The sequence below is a fragment of the Xiphias gladius genome, chromosome 2 (assembly GCF_016859285.1).
Source record: "Xiphias gladius isolate SHS-SW01 ecotype Sanya breed wild chromosome 2, ASM1685928v1, whole genome shotgun sequence".
In the NCBI taxonomy this organism is placed as follows: domain Eukaryota; kingdom Metazoa; phylum Chordata; class Actinopteri; order Istiophoriformes; family Xiphiidae; genus Xiphias; species Xiphias gladius.
Window position 1 is genome coordinate 18,344,954 of NC_053401.1, and position 19,159 is coordinate 18,364,112.

Genomic DNA, 19,159 nt, shown 5'->3' on the forward strand with positions numbered 1-19,159 from the left:
GGCATCACAGGTCATTGGAAAAGTGTATCAAACACAGTAGTTAGACAGGAAATTCATGAAAAACTCATGAGTATTGAGTTTTATATTGGAAGTTTAATGAGTAGGTGAATAGTTGTATTTATACTACATTAACTACCAGCTTCATTGGAATCCTGTATGTCATTATATTGTGATGTCTAACTTTCTAAAACAACTGGAAACATAGGGGGGGACCAAACAAAATAAACATAAATAAAATGAAAAATGTACATTACAATATTATTATAGAAATGAAAAAAATTGCTGTACAATGTGGTTGAAAGCACGTAAAAGTCATTATAGAATAATATAGTGTATTATGGTGAGTGGACATTGAGTTAAGACTATTTTGTCACACATACTGACCCCACGGTCAAGAACGAAAATCCATGCTAGAGAAAAATAATAAATCTAAAATTAAATTAAGCATAAATAAAATAAAGTGTAACAGAGCCGCCCCCCCACAACCTCTCCATGGCAACAACCATACGTCACAGCTGTATGCAAATATGCTGATTGACGAAAATCAGAAAATGGTGGCGCGCGAGCCGCTTATCGCGCCTGCGTGACTGTTGCCACTACTAGCACCGTGTCTGCATCAAGTTTACTACAGATAGCCATTGTACGACCAGAAGTTCAATGACATTGCCTTCAAAATAAGTGAATAGTCGTTGCTCCAGAACATGACCGAAAGGCGTGCTCGTGGCGGTAGCTTTAATTTGAAACTGCGAAGGGAAAGTATTTTCTTTTATTCGCGTGTCTTGATGCTTCGGCGGGCAACGTTAGAACCGATGGTCTACAGCGGCATAGTTGCTGAACGTTAAATGAGAGCCACTTCTACAAAAAGGTCTTTTACCACATATGACAAAGGTGTGATTTGCTTGGTTTTTACACTGAAAAAAGGTAAGGGTGTTTTTTGGCTTTATACATATTAAAAAGGTGTTTTAGTTAGCTCGGTGTGCAGTAAAGTTATCGGAGTGTGTTGCTTCTGATTCCACATCTCGATATAGCGTTACCATAACCAGCTGTGTGAGCCAGTTCCAACAACTCTAGCGCTGACCCTTAGTACAATAAAGTTTGGGGTTTATCCGTACCAAATCGTTGGTGATAGTTAATATAACACTGGTGGTTTTGTGCTTCTTTTCCTGCTGTGTTTTCTGAAAAGGCGACTGTGCATCCATGGTGTCTATCCGTCTGACGATGCTCTTACCTTGTTAGCTGGTTAACGTTAAGGTTAGCTAATTACTCGGTTAGTTCATTAAATATTGCTTCAACTCTAACAATCCGCCATAAATTAACTTTATTATGTTTTTCTTATGCCGTTCCTCGTATAGGTTACACACATTAGTCTGTCGAAGCGGATAAGCCAACTGGCTGCTCATTTTCCTTGTCTGGATACCTGCTCAAAACGAAATAACATCGAAATATAAGGCTATCTAAAAATGCTGAAAGTTGCTGTACGAATGTAAACGTTAAATTAAAGCGACCATCTAAAACCTACTGAGTAGAAAGCTTAGCTCCACTCTGGTTTTGGAGTGGTGGGTGTGTTTACTGCGTCAGTGTAAACCCCCCAGGAACATTTAAACTACACGAGATTTCAAACACAGGCATGACATTAAGTGTGGGGATTAGTGATTTCTACAACTCCACCTGTAAAATTACATTTTTGTCGCCCTATAATTTGACAGTCTTCCAAAAGAGAGTGCGGTGAAAAAGTGGTGAAGGTCTTGCCAGTATTGGAGACTTTTATCTGCATCCATTATCGGACACGAAGTGAGCTCTTTTCTTTTGAGATTTTAGCATTGCCAATCAGTATTTGTGAAAAATCTAGCAGTACCGTCACGTGATGCCCCGTACATCGAAGCCATATCACGGATAATCCCCAGCATACACTTTTCTTGTTTTGGCGACACTTCCCGCTTCCTTCCTCAGCGATTTGTCACCCTAATAGTCATATTTTAAATCCCTGAAACGAGACGAACGAGCAGCCATACGCGTCTGTGTAACACCTGGCAGTAGGAGGCTCCTTTTCCGCAGAGATTATGTCGACTTTGCGTTCCGAACTGTTTATGGTTACTAAAACATTAGCAAACCTGCTTGAATTCAGTAGACTGGCTGCTGAGGGATAACTCCGGCCATAATTTCGCCGGGTAAAGCAAGGAGAAGGTGAACACACATTGGTGTCCGATAATGGACGCACATTGAGGAGGGCTGCTCCAACGTTGTGATCTGAGGAAGAGTGGCCTAAATGAACAAAATACACCTCGAGCGAGCAGTATTTACTTTTTTCTTCTGCAGAGTGATCTGTTGGGTATTGTACGTCTGTAGCAACATATTCCATCTGCAGGTGATGACAGTATTAAGTCTGGAGGATGTACAGCGTAGCACTGTCAACAGTTACCGACTCGCGTGGTATTCGGATAAATAATAAATCCACAAACTGCGCTAATCATCTGCTGTGTGAACGCTTTTTGTCAACTTTGTCCACTTTCCAGTCATATCCAGGGTGTTTGGCAGCCTGGAACCGTAGCAGGCAGAGCACTCCAACTCATTAGGCGGCAACACGCCGACCCCTGCTTCCACTCTTCTGCCATGTGCCAGGCTTAAGTCAGGACAGGATTACATAACCACTGCCTGCATCACCGCGCGGCGTCGCAGATGACATTTTGAATGTAATCACAATCCGAACATGCCATTTTTCAGTAGTCACATAAGGATGATAAAGTACAAGAGGTAAATTGAGTGTGCCATACTGTTAAACCTCAGTGCTGGCGATTAGACTGGTTAATCGGTGGTTGTTGATCACCAACGCTCATATACACATCTCGAACCTCCAGCTGCTTCAGCATCACGGTTGCGTAAGCGGCAGCCGGGCCACGCTGTTGCTTGCTCGGTTATGCACAGCCCTATAATTTGGCTTATTCACTACACACACACACACCCTCTCCTCCTCCTCCCCTCGTCCAGAATTGTGTTCTTGTGGTGATATTAATTAGTTTGATTAGCTGTAAAAGTTTTTATCTAGAGATGCAGTGATTAATCAATTGACAGAGAAATAAACAACTGTTTTGATAATCAATACATTTTTCAAGTAAAAACTGCCAAAAATTCTTCGATCTAGCTTACCAATTTCCAAAATTGCTGGTTTCTTTCACCCATGTGTAAGTAGAATATATTTGGGTTTTGGGCAGATGTTCAGACAAAACTTTACCATGGGAGTTTGGAAATTGTGATGGATAAATTTCACCATTTTAAAGGCCAAACAATAAATCAACTAATTTAAAAAGTAATTGAAAGACTAATTGATAATTTTAAGTTAGTTGCATTCTTAAATGATGAAATTGGCCCATTTTCCATTGTAGTTGGTATTTAGTTAGTGAAACTTGCAGGCATCTGAATTAAAATGAAACTTTTACAGCAGTGTTCCTACTCTAGTTTTCAGAGCTGCAGAATCCTTATCGTTTGATTGATTGTTTGTATGTTTGTCTGCCTGTGTTGCTTTAGATGTTTGGCTTCCACAAGCCGAAGATGTACCGCAGCATAGATGGCTGCTGCATCTGCAGAGCCAAATCATCCAGCTCCCGCTTCACTGACAGCAAGCGCTACGAGACAGACTTCAAGAGCTGCTTTGGGTGAGTCAGCATCTCCTTCCACTGATCCAGATGGTTGACTCAGGGATCACTGAGAAAAGAATTTAACTCAAGTATCTGCTATGGTGCTATTCTTGTAGAATTTCAGGATCGACATGTTGTTATTCAGTCAGATGTTTACAAACTGAGGCGGCAGCAGCAGCAGTGGCTGTGACACATAGGTTATGGAGGAATTAAAGTACTTAAGCTTCTGCTTCTCTGAGTAATAACTCAGTCAGATTTAAGCTCAGTGACATGATGCACAAAATGTTAGATCCATAAGTATTCGGACAGTAGTACAATTTTCATAATTTCTCCTCTCTACACCAACACTGGATTTGAAACAAAGGCATCAAGATGTGATTGAAGTGTAGACTTTCAGCTTTAATACAAGGGGGGGCTCTATGGTTCTGAGGCCTGAACCTCAGAGGCTCAAAAAATAATTGGACAGTTGACAATTTATCAGTTTCATGGCCAGGTGTGGACTGTTACCTCATTATTTCATCACAAATTAAGCAGATAAAAGGTCTGGAGTTGATTCCAAGTGTTGAATTTGCATTTGGTAGCTGTTCATGGGAATTTTCAATATGTGGTCCAAAGACGTGTCGATGCAAATGGAGGAGGCCATCATTAGGCTGAAAAAACAATACAAATGAAGGAGGCCATCATTAGGCTGAAAAAACAATACAAACCTATCAGACAGATGGCAGAAACTTTAGGAGTGGCCAAATCAACATTTCTTAAAAGGAGGGAATGCACTGGCGAAAACAGCAACACCAGAAGGCCTGGAAGACCACGGAAGACGATGAAAGTGGATGCTTACATAATTCTTTCCTTGGTGGGGGAAAAAAAAATCCTTCACAAAATCTAGCCAGGTCAGGAACACTCTCGAGGATACAGGCATATCAATGTCAAAGTCTACAAGCAAGAGACGTCTTCCTTAATCAAGGGGTTGCTAATTCACCACATTTTTAATGGGGACACTTACCACAATATAAAAAATTATAGGCTAGAAAAAGCAGGGCGCTGGTTGTAGCCCACAGCACAACTCACTGAATCCATGGCAACATTATACTCCTCATCTAAATCCCCCAAAGTGTGATGGGAACTGAAGTTCGAAAATTTAGAACATGATTATCCCGCAGATAGAGATAAAGCAAAGAATAATAACCAACAGTTCAAAAAAAGGCATAGAATAAAAGTGAGTTTTAAGAAGAGATTTAAAAGAGGATATTGAGTTTTCCTGCCTGAGATCTTCAGACAGGGAGTTCCATACCTGAGGGGCCAGACTAGACAACAGTGTTAATCATGCTGTGCGTGGTCCAGAAAGGGTAATTATAAATATTTCTGATTTGGAATCATTCAATTGTGTATCATCCACTTAGCAATGAAAATCAACATAATGTCTACACATGATTTGGCCTGGGGGTATCTTGTAGGTGCTAAATGAAAGGGGAGGCAGAATAGACCCCTAGGGCACCCCACAAAAGAGGAGTGTGAGCGGTGTAAGCATCTTGGAGCATAACAAAGAAGGATCTGTGGGACAGATAGGAGATGAACCAATCCAGACCTACATCACTGATGCCAACATAGTTTCAGAAGACGCTGAGGCAAAGAAATGAATCTCTTCAACCATATTTGACATTTATTACATTTATTTTCAATTGTAGTGGATACCAGAATATTTCTGTAAAAATTAACCTATAAAGCTGATAAATCTCTGATACTGCATGTTGATTGTCTGTATTTGTGTGTTGCTTAGCTGGTATGACTCTTCCTGTCCCTGCAGGTTGTGTGAGGTGCGTTGTGGGGACATTTGTAACGCTTGTGTCCTACTAGTCAAGAGATGGAAAAAACTTCCAGCTGGATCAAAGAAGAACTGGAATCATGTAAGGAAAATATTCAGCAACATTATGCTCACAGACCTTTTATGAAACACCTAGCTTTACACAGAGTGTTTTGGTCACATTATTTAGCTAGATCTTGTAAATCTCTGAATATTGTCTGTTGTGTGATTTCAGGTGGTTGATGCAAAAGCTGGGTCGAACATGAAGGCCACGCTGAGAACGAAGAAGATGAAGAAGAAGCTTAAGCCAAGTGAGATTAATCGGGTACAGAGCAAGCTGAAGAGAAACAGTAAGCTGCCAATTCAGTGCTGGTGTAGCATGTAGGACTGTAGTATTAAAACTGTTAATACATGACATATTACAGTTAATGATGTCTGATACCAGAGCTGTGAGGTGTATTTTAATATTCCACAGTTCACCGAGTGACACAAAAACTATTTGTTTTAGTTCAAGAGTGTCAGACGTGATTTGTTATTGTACAAGCACAGCAGTGGTGGAAGAATTACCCAGATCCTTTACTTAAGTACCAATACAACGACGTAAATACACTCCATTACAAGTACAAGTCCTGCATTCAATATCTTGCTTAAATATAAGTATAAAAGTAATATCAGCTAAATTTACTTAAAGTATCAAAAGTAAAAGTACTTGTCCTCTGTGTCCCCTGTGACTGACCTGAATACACTGAACTAATTGTCAAGTTCATGGAACCAGTTTGATACCACTTTTGCTTTGTGACATGGTGCATTATCATGCTGGAAGTACCCATTAGAAGATGGATAAATTGTGGCCATAAAGGGATGCACATGGTCAGAAACAATTTTCAGATAGGCTGTGGCATTCAAACCTTGATTGGTATAAAGGGGCCAAAGTGAGCCAAGAAAACATCCCCCACACCATTATACCACCATCAGCAGTCTGGACTGTTAACAAGGACCCATGGAATCATGCTGTTGATGCCAAATTCTGACCCGACCATCAGCGCGCCTCAGCAGAAATCCAAATTCATCCGACCGGGCTACAACTGGCCAGTTTTGGTGAGCCTGTGCCCACTGCAACCTTTTCTTACCTGACAGGAGTGGAATCCCTTGTGGTCTTCTGTTGTTGTAGCCTATCCACCTCAAGGTTTGACGTGTTGTGCATTCTGTGATGCTTTTCTGCCCGTCACGGTTGTAAAGAGGGGTTATCTGAGTTACGTAGCCTTTCTGTCAGCTCCAACCAGTCTGGCCATTCTCCTCTGACCTCTCATCGACAAAGTGTTTCCATCTGCAGAACTGCTGCTCATGGATGTTTTCTATTTTTCCCACCATTCTGAGTAAACTCTAGAGACTGTTTTGTGTGAAAATACAGAAATACTCAAACAAGCCTGTTTATCAAATCACATTGAGAAAAACACATCATCCCATCACTAACTGTTAAATAGTCCAGTACTTAATTTCTGGTGGAACAATTTAGTAAAAAAAAAAAAAAGGAAAACATTTCATGTCAGGGATTTTGTCACAAAGATATATTAACTTCAAATTTGAGGAACAAGTTGAGTCAAGTCAGATTTTTTTCATATTGACCAATATCACAGATCGCAAATTTATCTTAAGGTGCTTTACAGTCTGTACAGCATATGACACCCTCTGTCCTAAGATAATCGGATAAGGATAATCACCCCAAAAAAAACCTTTTAATCAACATATCAGGATGACAAAATTATCGATTGAAAACATTAACGAAGAATATGTTTAGAGAGGACATCGAGCAACTCCCAGGTGCCACAAACAGATAGAACCTGAATCACAGAACCTCCTCTCCACCATGAAGACCTGGGAAGAGGAAAGACTACACTAGCACACAAGAGACAAAGCCAAGGAGGCTGGGAGTCCTGGAGGGCAAAGATCCAGATCCAAAACATCTGGAGTGAAACACCAACATCCAGGAGAGAGAGGTCCCAGGTCGATCGGTCGACCTGTGACCTTGATCCGTTGACCTGGAGAAAAGGAGGGCGAGAGGGAGGGAGAGAGGGAGAGAGAGAAAGCCTGGTCGCTCATTTGCTTGAGGAAATGAACAAACTGAGTGTTAGAGAGATGCACTTGTTTTCATAAAGTTTACAGTAATCTCATCAGCGGGACCACATTGACTATACTGTACGTACTAGGTTTCACAGATTCATTGAGATGAAGACTCACCCACTGGCAGGGGAATGGTAATAGGAACCAGGCAGATAGATGAGTTTTAAGTTTGGATTGTATGCAATACCAAGGACTTTGAGAAATCACACAGTGGTCGAGGGTTACTGTTACTTGATCAAGCTGGTGTCTATGTTTGACTTGGCCAATGACCAGCATCTCAGTTTTTTCTGAATTTAGGAATAGGAAATTTTGTGACATCCAGATTTTCACAGCAGACAAGAAGGCCTCTTTTAAACATCAGACAATACTGATGTAGTATTATTGTAGGAAATAAACTGTGTTCTTTCAGACAAGTAAGACATGGCCAGATATGCCAAATTGGTTTTCCAATCAGTTTAGGGGTATACAATGATCTATGGTGTAGCTGCTATGAGATTCAGTAAGAGAAGCACAGAAGTGGAGTCTAAATCCACAGTAAGACAGGCCCAGAAAGCAGATTGAAAGGGTTCGAAAGGATTACTGTGGGCTGAAAGCTGCTGAGAGACATCTCTTTCTAGTACTGTTAAAAAAATGGAAGGTTAGAGCCTGGTGGATAATTATTAAGAGATCCTGGATCAAGGTGTGATATCTTAAGTTAAGTTTTAACCACAGCAGTTTTAAAGGTAATGGGGATGGTGCCATGTAAGTGATAAATTAACAGAATTCATTATTGTAGGTCCCAAAACTGGCCAGAGATCTTTGGTAATTTTAGCTGGTAGAGAGTCAAAGAGGCAGGTAGTAGGCTCAGAAGCCAACACCATCTTAGACATTGATACTGGTTCTGTGAAGGATCTGTTTCTCTGTGTGGACCTTTTTTGCACCACACTACAGCATTGTCTTTGTAGAGTACTTATCTACCAGGTTATTTGCAGCACATTTATTTTACCGGTAAATGACGATGTGCACTGTTTCCTATGAAGCTATTATTATTGTTATTAGTAGTAGTAGCAGTAGTAGCACAATTAGTATTATTATTACAAGGCTTTCTTTTGAAACTATTTCCAGCACAGTTTTTCAGAACCCCTCAGCACTTAAGAAAACTTCATTTCACCATTATTAAAGGAAGAGTAAGCGATTCTGGAGAAAGACTGTTGATATTTGAACTCAACAGCAAAACAATACCAATCCTCCCTTCAGTGCTCCTTCAGAAGTGCCTATTCCCCCAAATTCATGGACATACATTGCCAAGGCAATGAAAAAACTGTGGAATCCACAGCGTCTTCTACAGCATGGAAGTGAATACTCAAAAACATACATCATAATATGAAACATCATCAAACTAACACAGTATCCAAAACACAACAGGGTAACTGTCGCTACAGTTGCTGCTGTGAAGCTAACATGCAGAGAGGACGAGAAGGTTCCCCATAGCCAGTATACCAGCTGCGGACAGCAATATTCACACTTCTCCTGCTACTTTTAGTCATCATCTCACCAACATCATATCTTGGCAAGCTAGAAAGTAAGCCAAATGTCCGTGGGCAAGTAATTTATCGTGGCTGGACGCACAAATGTGACGCCAGTACCTGCTTGCTAACTAACTAGTTGGGATTAGCTATCACAAAAATTAGCAAACAGGACAAAACACTACCTACTGGCTCTGTGAAACATAGCAAAAGTAATGTTTTACACACCTGTCAAGCAGAAACAGAGCAACCTCCACATCCATCCTCATTCCTTTCAACTCTCAGAGGTCTCTCTTCCAGATTTGGACTGGACATTGAACTACCGGGACAAATCCCAGTGTGCCGTCAATTGAGCTGCCGTATCAGTGGGTCAGTGGACCATTACAAAATCCATAAAGCTTTTAAAGTTTTTACTGGCCCCATTAGTCTCTTTACTGGTCCTCTCTGTGTACCTTGCATTCGGGGTGCGGAGCAGGTCCCATCAGATAAGTCCAGGGTTGAATCTCTTTCCCAGTCCAAACGTGCAATCTCCACTTTTGGAAAGCCTCACCGATGTTAACACAGGTCTTCCCCCTGATCATAGCCCTTCTTTTTCAACTTCTGTTCCTCAGACTTTATACTCTTAAGCTATTAATCAGACACCTCTCCTCCTCTGTTTTGTGGCATGTTAGCATGTGCCAGAATTACCATCTCTCACTCCCATTGCCCCCTTATGTCCCCTTCCCCTTCTTGTGCACGAGCTTGAAATTCCCCAGGTGCTGATTGGCTGGAATTTTTGGTCACAGCCACTTTTTTTATATCCCATTTACAGAACCAGGGCTGTGAAGGAACACCTGATTTTTTTTTTTTTTTTTTTTTTTTTTTTTCCAGCACACACACAGAATGGACAGCTAGTGGACCATATTCACTGAATTTGACAAATAGTGTATTAGATTAGAAAGGCTTACTCAATAAGGACACTTTACCTTAAAGTTGATAATCTGCTGTTGATAATTTACCCCCATCTTTATTTAGCCCTGCATCACACAAGTAAACCTAGTCCACACACAAATGCAGTGTCGACACAGAAACTGCAGTTGTTTTGAGGAATATCGAACACAGTTTTCATCTGCATTTGACTATTCATACACATGTTCATACATCATAAATGAACACGTGGTTGTCTCCATTCTACCAAGATCTGGAATACAGCTCTAGTTACGAATACATCACCGTTATATTTCTATAAGGCTTTGTGTAAGTCATTGAGTGGTCACTGTAGTATTGTTTTTACACTGAAGATTTAAGAAGTTGGAGTATTCAGACAATCCGATGTAAAAACATTATGTAGGATTTATTTTCTGTGTTTTGTGACTCTGTCTTACAACTTGCAGACTACAGTCATTTTAAATCTTTTCAACTGAAACAAGCTGAATTTAGTAACGTTTTTGAGAATATATACTTTAATAGGTTCATAGTCAATAAAGGGTTACAAGTAACTATGTTAATGATTATTATAGAAATGTATGTTCACCTTGTCATACAAAAGTGGAGCAGTGTCAAGCCCATGTTAAACTTTCCCAAGCGCAAGGTTACACAGTCACATCACATCACACGTGTTGACCCATTCACACTAATAAACACAGGTTTTTTTATTTCAAGTACAATTCTTAAGAAATACTTTTATTTACACTGTTATCACAGTTCTACTAGTCCATGCACCAAAAATAAAAAAGATAGAACAACTGCAAATACTTAAAAAATACTCCCCTATTATTGTAAACAGTACAATGTAAGCACAACCTGAATATCCGAACATTGTCCGGAGTTGCCCTTTCACACATGTAGAATACAACAGGAGATTGTCCGTATGAGAGGCATCTCACCTACTGGAAATAGTCCTTTTGGTTTAGGCGAGGGGTTGTGACTAGGTCGAGCGTGCAGGAGGCAGGATAGAAACATCCATACACGTCCACTTGCTCACTGTGAATTCTTCGGACAATTACCTGCTCTATTCACACATTGGCTCAATCGGACATTACACGGACTTTGTGTTGTGGAGCTGGCAGGGTAAAGTCCGTTTAATGTTTGGTCCAACTGATTCAGACAATTGTGTTCTCACATACAGCTCCTCCAGTTCATTTCTAGATAAGTTCAGGCTTGCAGTGCATGTATGAAAGCTACTTTAATGTGTTGATCAGGAAGTGTTGATCAGTGCTCTGTGTCACTCCCAGACTCAGACGCCCACAGCACCACCTCCAGTGCCTCGCCTGCTCAATCCCCCAGCTACAGCAACCAATCAGATGAGGGCTCGGACACAGAGCTTTCACCTGGGACCATCCCTTCCCCAGCCTTTTCCTTCTTGGACCTCAAATACTGGAAAAGGTAACTGCTCTCATCCACAGACTCACTTCACGCAACAGATAGAGCTCAGTCACTTAAAAACATGGTACTAAGGAGCAAATTTACTTGGAAAATGTTGCAGCATGAATTTGTCCTGCGGTTTTCTTTCATTTGCAGTCAAAATCTGCATCTATTCAGTGCCTGATTTACTAACACAACAGCTCATTACGCAGTCAGCTCCTGGACTGTAACAGGGACTGACCTGTGGGTGAACTGTGAATGTAGAGAATTCAGCAGCCACAATTCAAAGGTAGGATTTCTATGAGTTAACCAACCTCAGAAAAAGAAATGATAACATAGTGATCTTGATTCTGAAACATTTACTTCAGGCACACTTACACTCCACCCAAAAAATAATAAAGATGCACAAAATATACATAAACCACAGCTGATCCATCAGCTCAAAGTGCAGAAATAGGGGCTGGAGTTTATTAATGGATTAATGCGGTTGTCTCATTAGATTACTAACGTAAATACAATTGTGTAATTGAAAGAGCAGCATCAAGTTCAAATTCAACAACCGCTTGTCCAGTTTGTTTGCTATTACCAAATAATAATTGTGTACATTTATAATTATTGTTCTCTAATTCTCTAATAATTGATTTTTAAGTAGGTCATCTATTTATATTATTTTATTCATTTACTTGATATTTTTGTTATGTACTCATTTTTTGCCTGGTATCTTTGAGATTTCTGTAGAATAAAGGCTAATTCATGTATTATTTCCCACCACCTTCCTCGTGGCAAGTACAGATATCTGCACTATTTTTAATTCTGGTTTTCAGAGGCAAAGAATTTTCCACACAAGTTTTGAACTGACAAAGTTGTGTCTTTGCCTGTTAACATGTCTCCATCTATTAGTTGTGGGATCCTCCCTGCATATACAAATGCATATGCACGGAGAGAGTTGCGCACTAAAAGGGCAGGCAAACTGAAACACAACTCCACCTTTTAGTGTTTGTTTGATACATACACTGAATGTTTCTGTGGTGCAATGAGTCAAGTCTTCATCTAAGAAACTGGTGCAAAAACCTTAGTAAATCTGTCCCTTAGTTTAGACTAAATACTGTAGACGTCAGAGGTGGCTGGTGATTATTTATCTAGATGGGGCTACAGGCAAGAAGGGCTTCTGCTTACACAATAATAATAATGTTTTCTAGCTTGGTACACAAAGACTCCCATCATCAAGAAAACTAAACAAATCTTGCACTTGGAAAAAAATGTTGTTTGTTTTTTGTTTGTTTGTTTTTTTTTTAAATCAACATACAGTGGGGTCAAAAAGTCTGAGACCACTTTTTGTACCCCACTGTAAATGCTGAATTCATTCCTGTTTTTCATATCCAAAATTAAAAATATTGCTTTGACTTGGTTTTAATATGCTTGCTACTGCTCCTTTGATAATTACAGCAATTCAAATATTGAATAGTCAATACAAACAGTGGCAACAGCCTAAATTTTAGCCAACCATGCTCTCTTGCTTTTGACCGCTGCTTTTGGCTGATATTTTTATTTATTTTATTTTTTTCTCCCTTCCTTTGTATCACTGCCATTTGCAGGGCTAGGCAGAAACAGAAAGTGGCTAATATTAGATGTTATGTAATACTTTATTTCTTACACAAATGGAACTAAGTGGTTAAAAATCTCTTGAATTAATGTGTATTGTGGTTTGGATGGCAATCATTTGGAAAGAGAATAAAAAATAGACTCATTTTAGTGGCTGATTTCATTTTGTATAATTTCATTTGAAGGAAAGAAATGCTTAAAAAAAAACAACTAATTGTTCATTCCAAAAATGTAAAAATAATTAAGCATGGTGACTCTGAATTAAGCTTTGTGGCTTTGTTCCATTATATCTGTTTCTTTTAACTCATTGCACATTGTCTATGCCAGCTTTCATTTACTGGGTATACAGACAGACATCCTCTATGACAAACGCATATTAGTGTGTCAAAAGTGGCTGAAATGACCTGAATTCAGTAATACATACTGCATTACAGACTCAGTTGGCTGTTTATTAGGTACACGTAGCTAAAACTAATGCAGTCTATTACAACAGTCCTGCACTAAATCCTCCTTTTTGAAGGTTATAAGTTCAGTTTTTGTTGAAACTGTTAAGTGTTGATTCAGCTGTGTGATCATTTTGGAGGATGTAGTTTGTGGTGCTGTTGAACTGTATTGCATTATATAAAGAGGTGTGCCTGTTGTTTAAGAATACCCTTGTTGATATAAATGGGGTGGACAAATAATAGAAAAACCTGTCCACATAATAAGATACAATTCAACACCACCACAAGCTGCAGCCTGCAAAATGGTCATAAAGTTGAATCAAAACCTTTCTGAAACAGTTTAAACACAAACTGATCATTAGAACCTTAATGGAGGAGGATTTATTGTATCAGACTGCATTAGTTTTAGCTAGGTGAACCTAATAAACTGCCAACTGAGGGTATATTATGTATTACGTGACCTACCTTGAAAAGGTCGTGACACAGGGCTATTGTTTGATTTTTATGTGCTATTTTATGTGCTTTTTTTTCCCCGCCCTAAAACAAATTCATGGAAGTGGGCTCTTCATTTAAACATTGGACTGAAATATTAACAAAACTCAGTCCTTTTCCAAAAGTGCTCTTGTATTGTAATTTATGCAAACTCACACTGACAGAAGTGTGTTCGATTGTTATAGGCAGAAGGTCTGCTGTGGGATCGTGTACAAAGGACGCTACGGAGAAGTCATCATCGATCCCCACCTGTATAAGCCCTGCTGTCAGAGAAAACCAAAACTGCACCAGCAACAGGAAGAAGATGGGCAGATGGAAGAGGAGGAGGAAGTGCAGGCAGCAGGAAAAAATGCTGTGAGAATGTCACCATCCCCCATACTCAAACAAAAAGAAGAGGTGCAGGAGAAAGAGGAGCTGCGTGAGGGAGCATTGTGAAGGCAGTACCAGACTGATATAGTCTTTCTCAATGAACAGACAAACCGTTCGAAACACTGATGTATGACACTCCACCAAACATACAGTAACACAAATGGTCTAAACCAAACCTCAGTTTTTCCATCTTTTGCAGTCTACTCCAACCCTTCCAAACATACTTTATATCTTTGATAACCACCTGGACTGGATCCTCAGATTGTTTCAGTTTTCAGTGTCTTGGCTTGCTATGAGACTCAGTGTTTTTTTTAAATACTTTATTTTGCTCTCTGTCTGTAATGCTGGATTGATGAATGCTGCATGGAAACCGGGAGACCTCTGGAATTCACACTTTACTCATAGGAGGGAGCCATGAATTGGAAAGCAGCCTTGTGCTCCATGCCTTTCCTCTTGTTGACTCATCAAGCTTGTTCTCAAATGTTGCTTTAATTATTTTTTATACTTCATTCTCTAAAATAGGAACTGATATTGTCTATTCACAATCCATACATTTCTGGTTTTATGTAAAGCAGAGTACATACATTACCAATATGTTGTGGTGGCAGTGTCTTGGCTTTGGGTTTTAGAAGCCAGTAACAATAACCAGTATCTTCACACCCATGTTGACCCATACCAATATGCATTAGGAGAAGTACAGTAATTGCACAGGTATAAAGCAGATAGATAGCCTGATCAGACCAGAAATGGCCACAGCAAAATTATTTCATACATCTTTGTGAAAAAATGTGCGGGAAGCTTAGTGATTTTGCAAGCCACTGTTGATGGAGAGCTAACTGGTAACATGCTAGCACTAGTCAGTCACAATACCCCATTATTCAATTTTCAAAAAAGTAAGTTTGAACAAATGAGGACTAACCATATAATTTGTTCAAAAGTAATTTAGACACAACCCGGGCAGTCCAATACTAAAAGATGACAACAATAATAGCTTAGCTTACTGAGCAACAGGGTAAACAATGGATCCGACGTACAGTGCATTTTAAGAACACCTTCCATAGGAGTGCATGGCTGGTTGGACTGTATACACTATGGATTTTGAATTTGAACATTTAATATTTTCCAACATTTGAACATCAGTTCATAAAGTGACAACCCTACTGGATAATAAGATAAAAGTATGTTCAAGATTCATACTGTATTTGTATCATCAGCTCCTGTCGCAGTTCTGCAAATCCTACCTCATCACTTTTGTGGATAAGGTAATAGTCTGGAAGAGGAGAGTTATATAAAACTGGATGGTGCAACACAGTTAATGTGATAGTTTGCCCCCAATTTGGAGTCCTAGGGACTCCATTCCCTCAAAGGTCAGCACTAAAACAGTTGATGCAGAAGCTTCATGTGTATTTCCAAGAAACTGATGCAATAATTCAATCTAAATTACCTGATTTCAGTCTAAAAATTTTTCGTTATCGTTAGTGGTGTGACTGAGCTTCAAGTCTTTCATAAACACCTGTACTAAGGTAATTTTTTTAAAACAGTGAAACAGCTAATTTGATAGCTATCATGTGACACACTCTAGAAAGAACACACAAATGCCAATCCCACATGGCTAAGTATCAGCATTAATGATGTACTGGATTAACACAAACATTTTTAAAGGTAACACTGGTTGATAGAAGTAGAGTAATAGTTTGGTGCTTCTTTACCAAAAACTAATGAAGTTTCCTTTTTGTACATAGTGCTGATGTCCTTATTAAGCCTGTAAATAATGAATCATTGTTGCTACAAAGGATAGATTCATGGTGTGCATAGAAAGCACAAACAAATATTCAGGGAGGCTTCCAATTCTCAGCACCAGTCCACATGCAGCTGTTGTTGTAATACTGTTAAGTGAACCATTATAAGCTAAATAAACCCTCAGGAAAATTGTAGCAACAACACAATGAAACGCAGTGGAGGCACTTCCTGCACTGCTGCCATTCTTCTGCAGCTTTTCTTGTCATGGTGGCAGGGGCTCAGTAGCTCTCTCATATAATAGAAGTCCTGTCTTTCTGCAGACCAAAAGGGCTGTGAGGATTTGTCCTTTTGTTACCTCTGCCAAGGAGGTTATGTTTTCATCCGTGTCTGTTTCTTGGTTTGTTTGCCAGCAGGATTACGCAAAAAGTACCGAACTGCTTTGCACCAAACCTGGGTGAGGGTGAGGCTTGGGCCAGCGAAGAACCAATTAAATTTTGGGGCAGCTTTGTGGCAGTTTCCAGAGCTCATTTTACACAAAGCTAGGAGTTTTTTGCGTGAGCTGTCCACACCATATTTTTTGGTTAGATGTACCTTGTCGATAAGATGTTGTACAGTTGAATAATATTTTTGTATATAAAGTAATTAAATGAAAACAAGCATCTGTCCAGTTACAGATTTAATGTCCTGCGTTTCAATCATGTCACGGAATTTACATTAATAATTACAGAATAGAAATTTCAGGTAGATCCACACCTTATAGGTGTGTCCATTCAGATTTCAGGGATACACAACACACTGTTTGCATTTGCTTTGGCTCTCAAATATAGGTATTTTCAAGATGATTTTTTTATTTTTTTTATTTATTTTTTTTATTTAGAACAATTTGCTGCTGTTTTCTATTTTCAATGACACCAGATATCAGAAACTTTCGTATTTCCTTCCAGAAGGTAACATCACAGACCTTCTGGTATGTCAGCAGACACATACTCATTGTTGGTAACTGCACTGTTAACTGTTAAGTTTTTTACAGCATCAAACTGTATTTTCAGTGCTGCCCCTAAATTATTTGGTCGTTGAGGACCAGTACAGATGATGTACAATGTATTTAATGTAGTCTGTTCAACAAAATTGCCTGTAGCACTGTAGACGACGGTGGCTTTTGTAATAGTATCAGAGCCTTATTCTCAATACTGAATCTTTATTTATTGATTGTCCTTAAAATATTTTAATTTCACTACACTGAAATTTGGAACCTTTTTGGACACAAATAAATTTCAGGATGCCTGCACAATGCTGCCATTTAGACTGAAAACAGTCCATATGATTTTATTTAAACCCTTTTTTTTTTTTTAAATCTAATATTGCATTTACCAGTTCTAGATTAGAGAGATTCTTGTACTCCTGATATTTTAGGTAGGAATGCCACATGAATGCAGATTTTTTTTTTTTATCTGTCTTTAATTATATTAGCATGTGATGTAGATCTGCACTTAATCTAGAAGATATTTTTGTAGTCTGTGTCTATATGATTATTTTGCAGAGAGAGATGCACTACAGTTCATTTCTGAAGGCAACATATGTATTTTTATATACACTTGTAATTTGTACTTGTTCAATAAATCTCAGTTATCATTATTGAGTATTGTCTAATAATGTGACATATTGTTTACTGATTGTAATACAGTAGCTTTATATCTGCACTTGAAGCTGTATTTAGCTGTATTATGTGAGTTCAAATTGACCTTTAAAGACTAATCCAAAAAGAAAGGGTTGTTCTTCATGAACTAGAGTCACCAGCCAAAATGACAGTTCAGTTACTATTAAGTTAGGATAGGATGGGATGGTTTTCAATGCATGAGAAAGCACTCATTATTCATCATTTAGAATAAAAACACTTTTCAAGCTTTAATCAGTCAATGTTCAAACTATTTAAAGATACAGGAAAATAACTGATACACTCAAATGAAACATTTGTCTCATCAAGTCTTCATATGAGATTCTCAGAATGCAAAAATACATATTTTGCATTATGTGCCTTGTAAAAGGATTTCAAAATCCAGCACCTATTATATGTACAAGTTTTACCCTATTAATGTAGTTTTTTAATCTTTCAAATTAAAAAAAAATCAACTGCTTCTGATTGACTTTGAAATTGTGTTTTATGCTGACACCGTTGTAGATGACTATTGACAAGTGTCTAGATTACATTAGTCTACATTAAAAATAATGATTGAATTAGTCAATATAAAGGTGTCACTGAATCAGTTTGTACTGGAATACATCATGGAAAAAAATGAAGGAATTGCATAATATTAGTGGATATAACATAATTAAAGGTACCCTGTGGAGTTCTCTTTGAAATAAACCAAAGTTATGTTTATGTTCAGTGTCACTCACCAAAGTGCATTGTATGTATCCTTGAACTATAATAGAACTATAAATGCATTTCAATCTTCATAAAAACTTTCAAACCTACTTTTTCAGTATTTTAAATCCAGCATTGTTTACATTCATATTGCTTGCAGTCTTTTTCTTCCCTGTCTTCGCTAGTGCATTGCTGCACATCTCAGCATGTTACCACCACCTGTAGGTGGGTGAAATAGTGTGAAAGTATTGGCAGGAATGTGTATTCCATCACCTGCTTACATGTGCATCCTCCTGTGCAGACACAAGATAAACAAAACAGGGACCCACTCATAGAAAAACAGCTCCACAGTGCAACTAGAGGTCATAAACCTTTAAACAATAACTCTGTTAACCAGAATCTGAATATCACGGGATATGTGATATATGATAGACAAACATTCATACAGGGACCAAAAATGGCATAAAGTTACTCCCAGAAAAGGAGTAGATGAGAGCTGCATTATCTACATCATAAAACCAGACCAGTCCCTCCTCATAATCCACAAATACCCCCACCTTCTGAAGCTTTGACTCAGGAAAGAGAAGCATTTCCAGACCAGCAAGATACATACATACTTTGGCGGAGGAGGTCGGGGGTTCGAATCCCGGCCAGGACGGGTAACACATATCCAGTGTGGACCCTCAGGCAAGCTCCTTGATGTTGCTGGCCTACCTTAGTACCTGAGTGAAACTGCAAATTTGAGA

At 39.0% G+C, this 19,159-nt stretch overlaps 1 protein-coding gene across 1 annotated transcript; it reads left to right on the top strand.

Moving 5' to 3' along the window:
* Positions 1-588: 588 nt before the first annotated feature.
* Positions 589-17,658, top strand: LOC120803156 (SIN3-HDAC complex-associated factor-like). Its single transcript, XM_040151529.1, has 6 exons — positions 589-921; positions 3,523-3,650; positions 5,437-5,536; positions 5,669-5,783; positions 11,273-11,423; positions 14,125-17,658. The coding sequence occupies exons 2-6, from the start codon at positions 3,523-3,525 to the stop codon at positions 14,372-14,374; spliced, it is 744 nt and encodes a 247-aa protein (XP_040007463.1). The 5' UTR covers positions 589-921; the 3' UTR covers positions 14,375-17,658.
* The last annotated feature ends 1,501 nt before the right edge of the window (positions 17,659-19,159 follow it).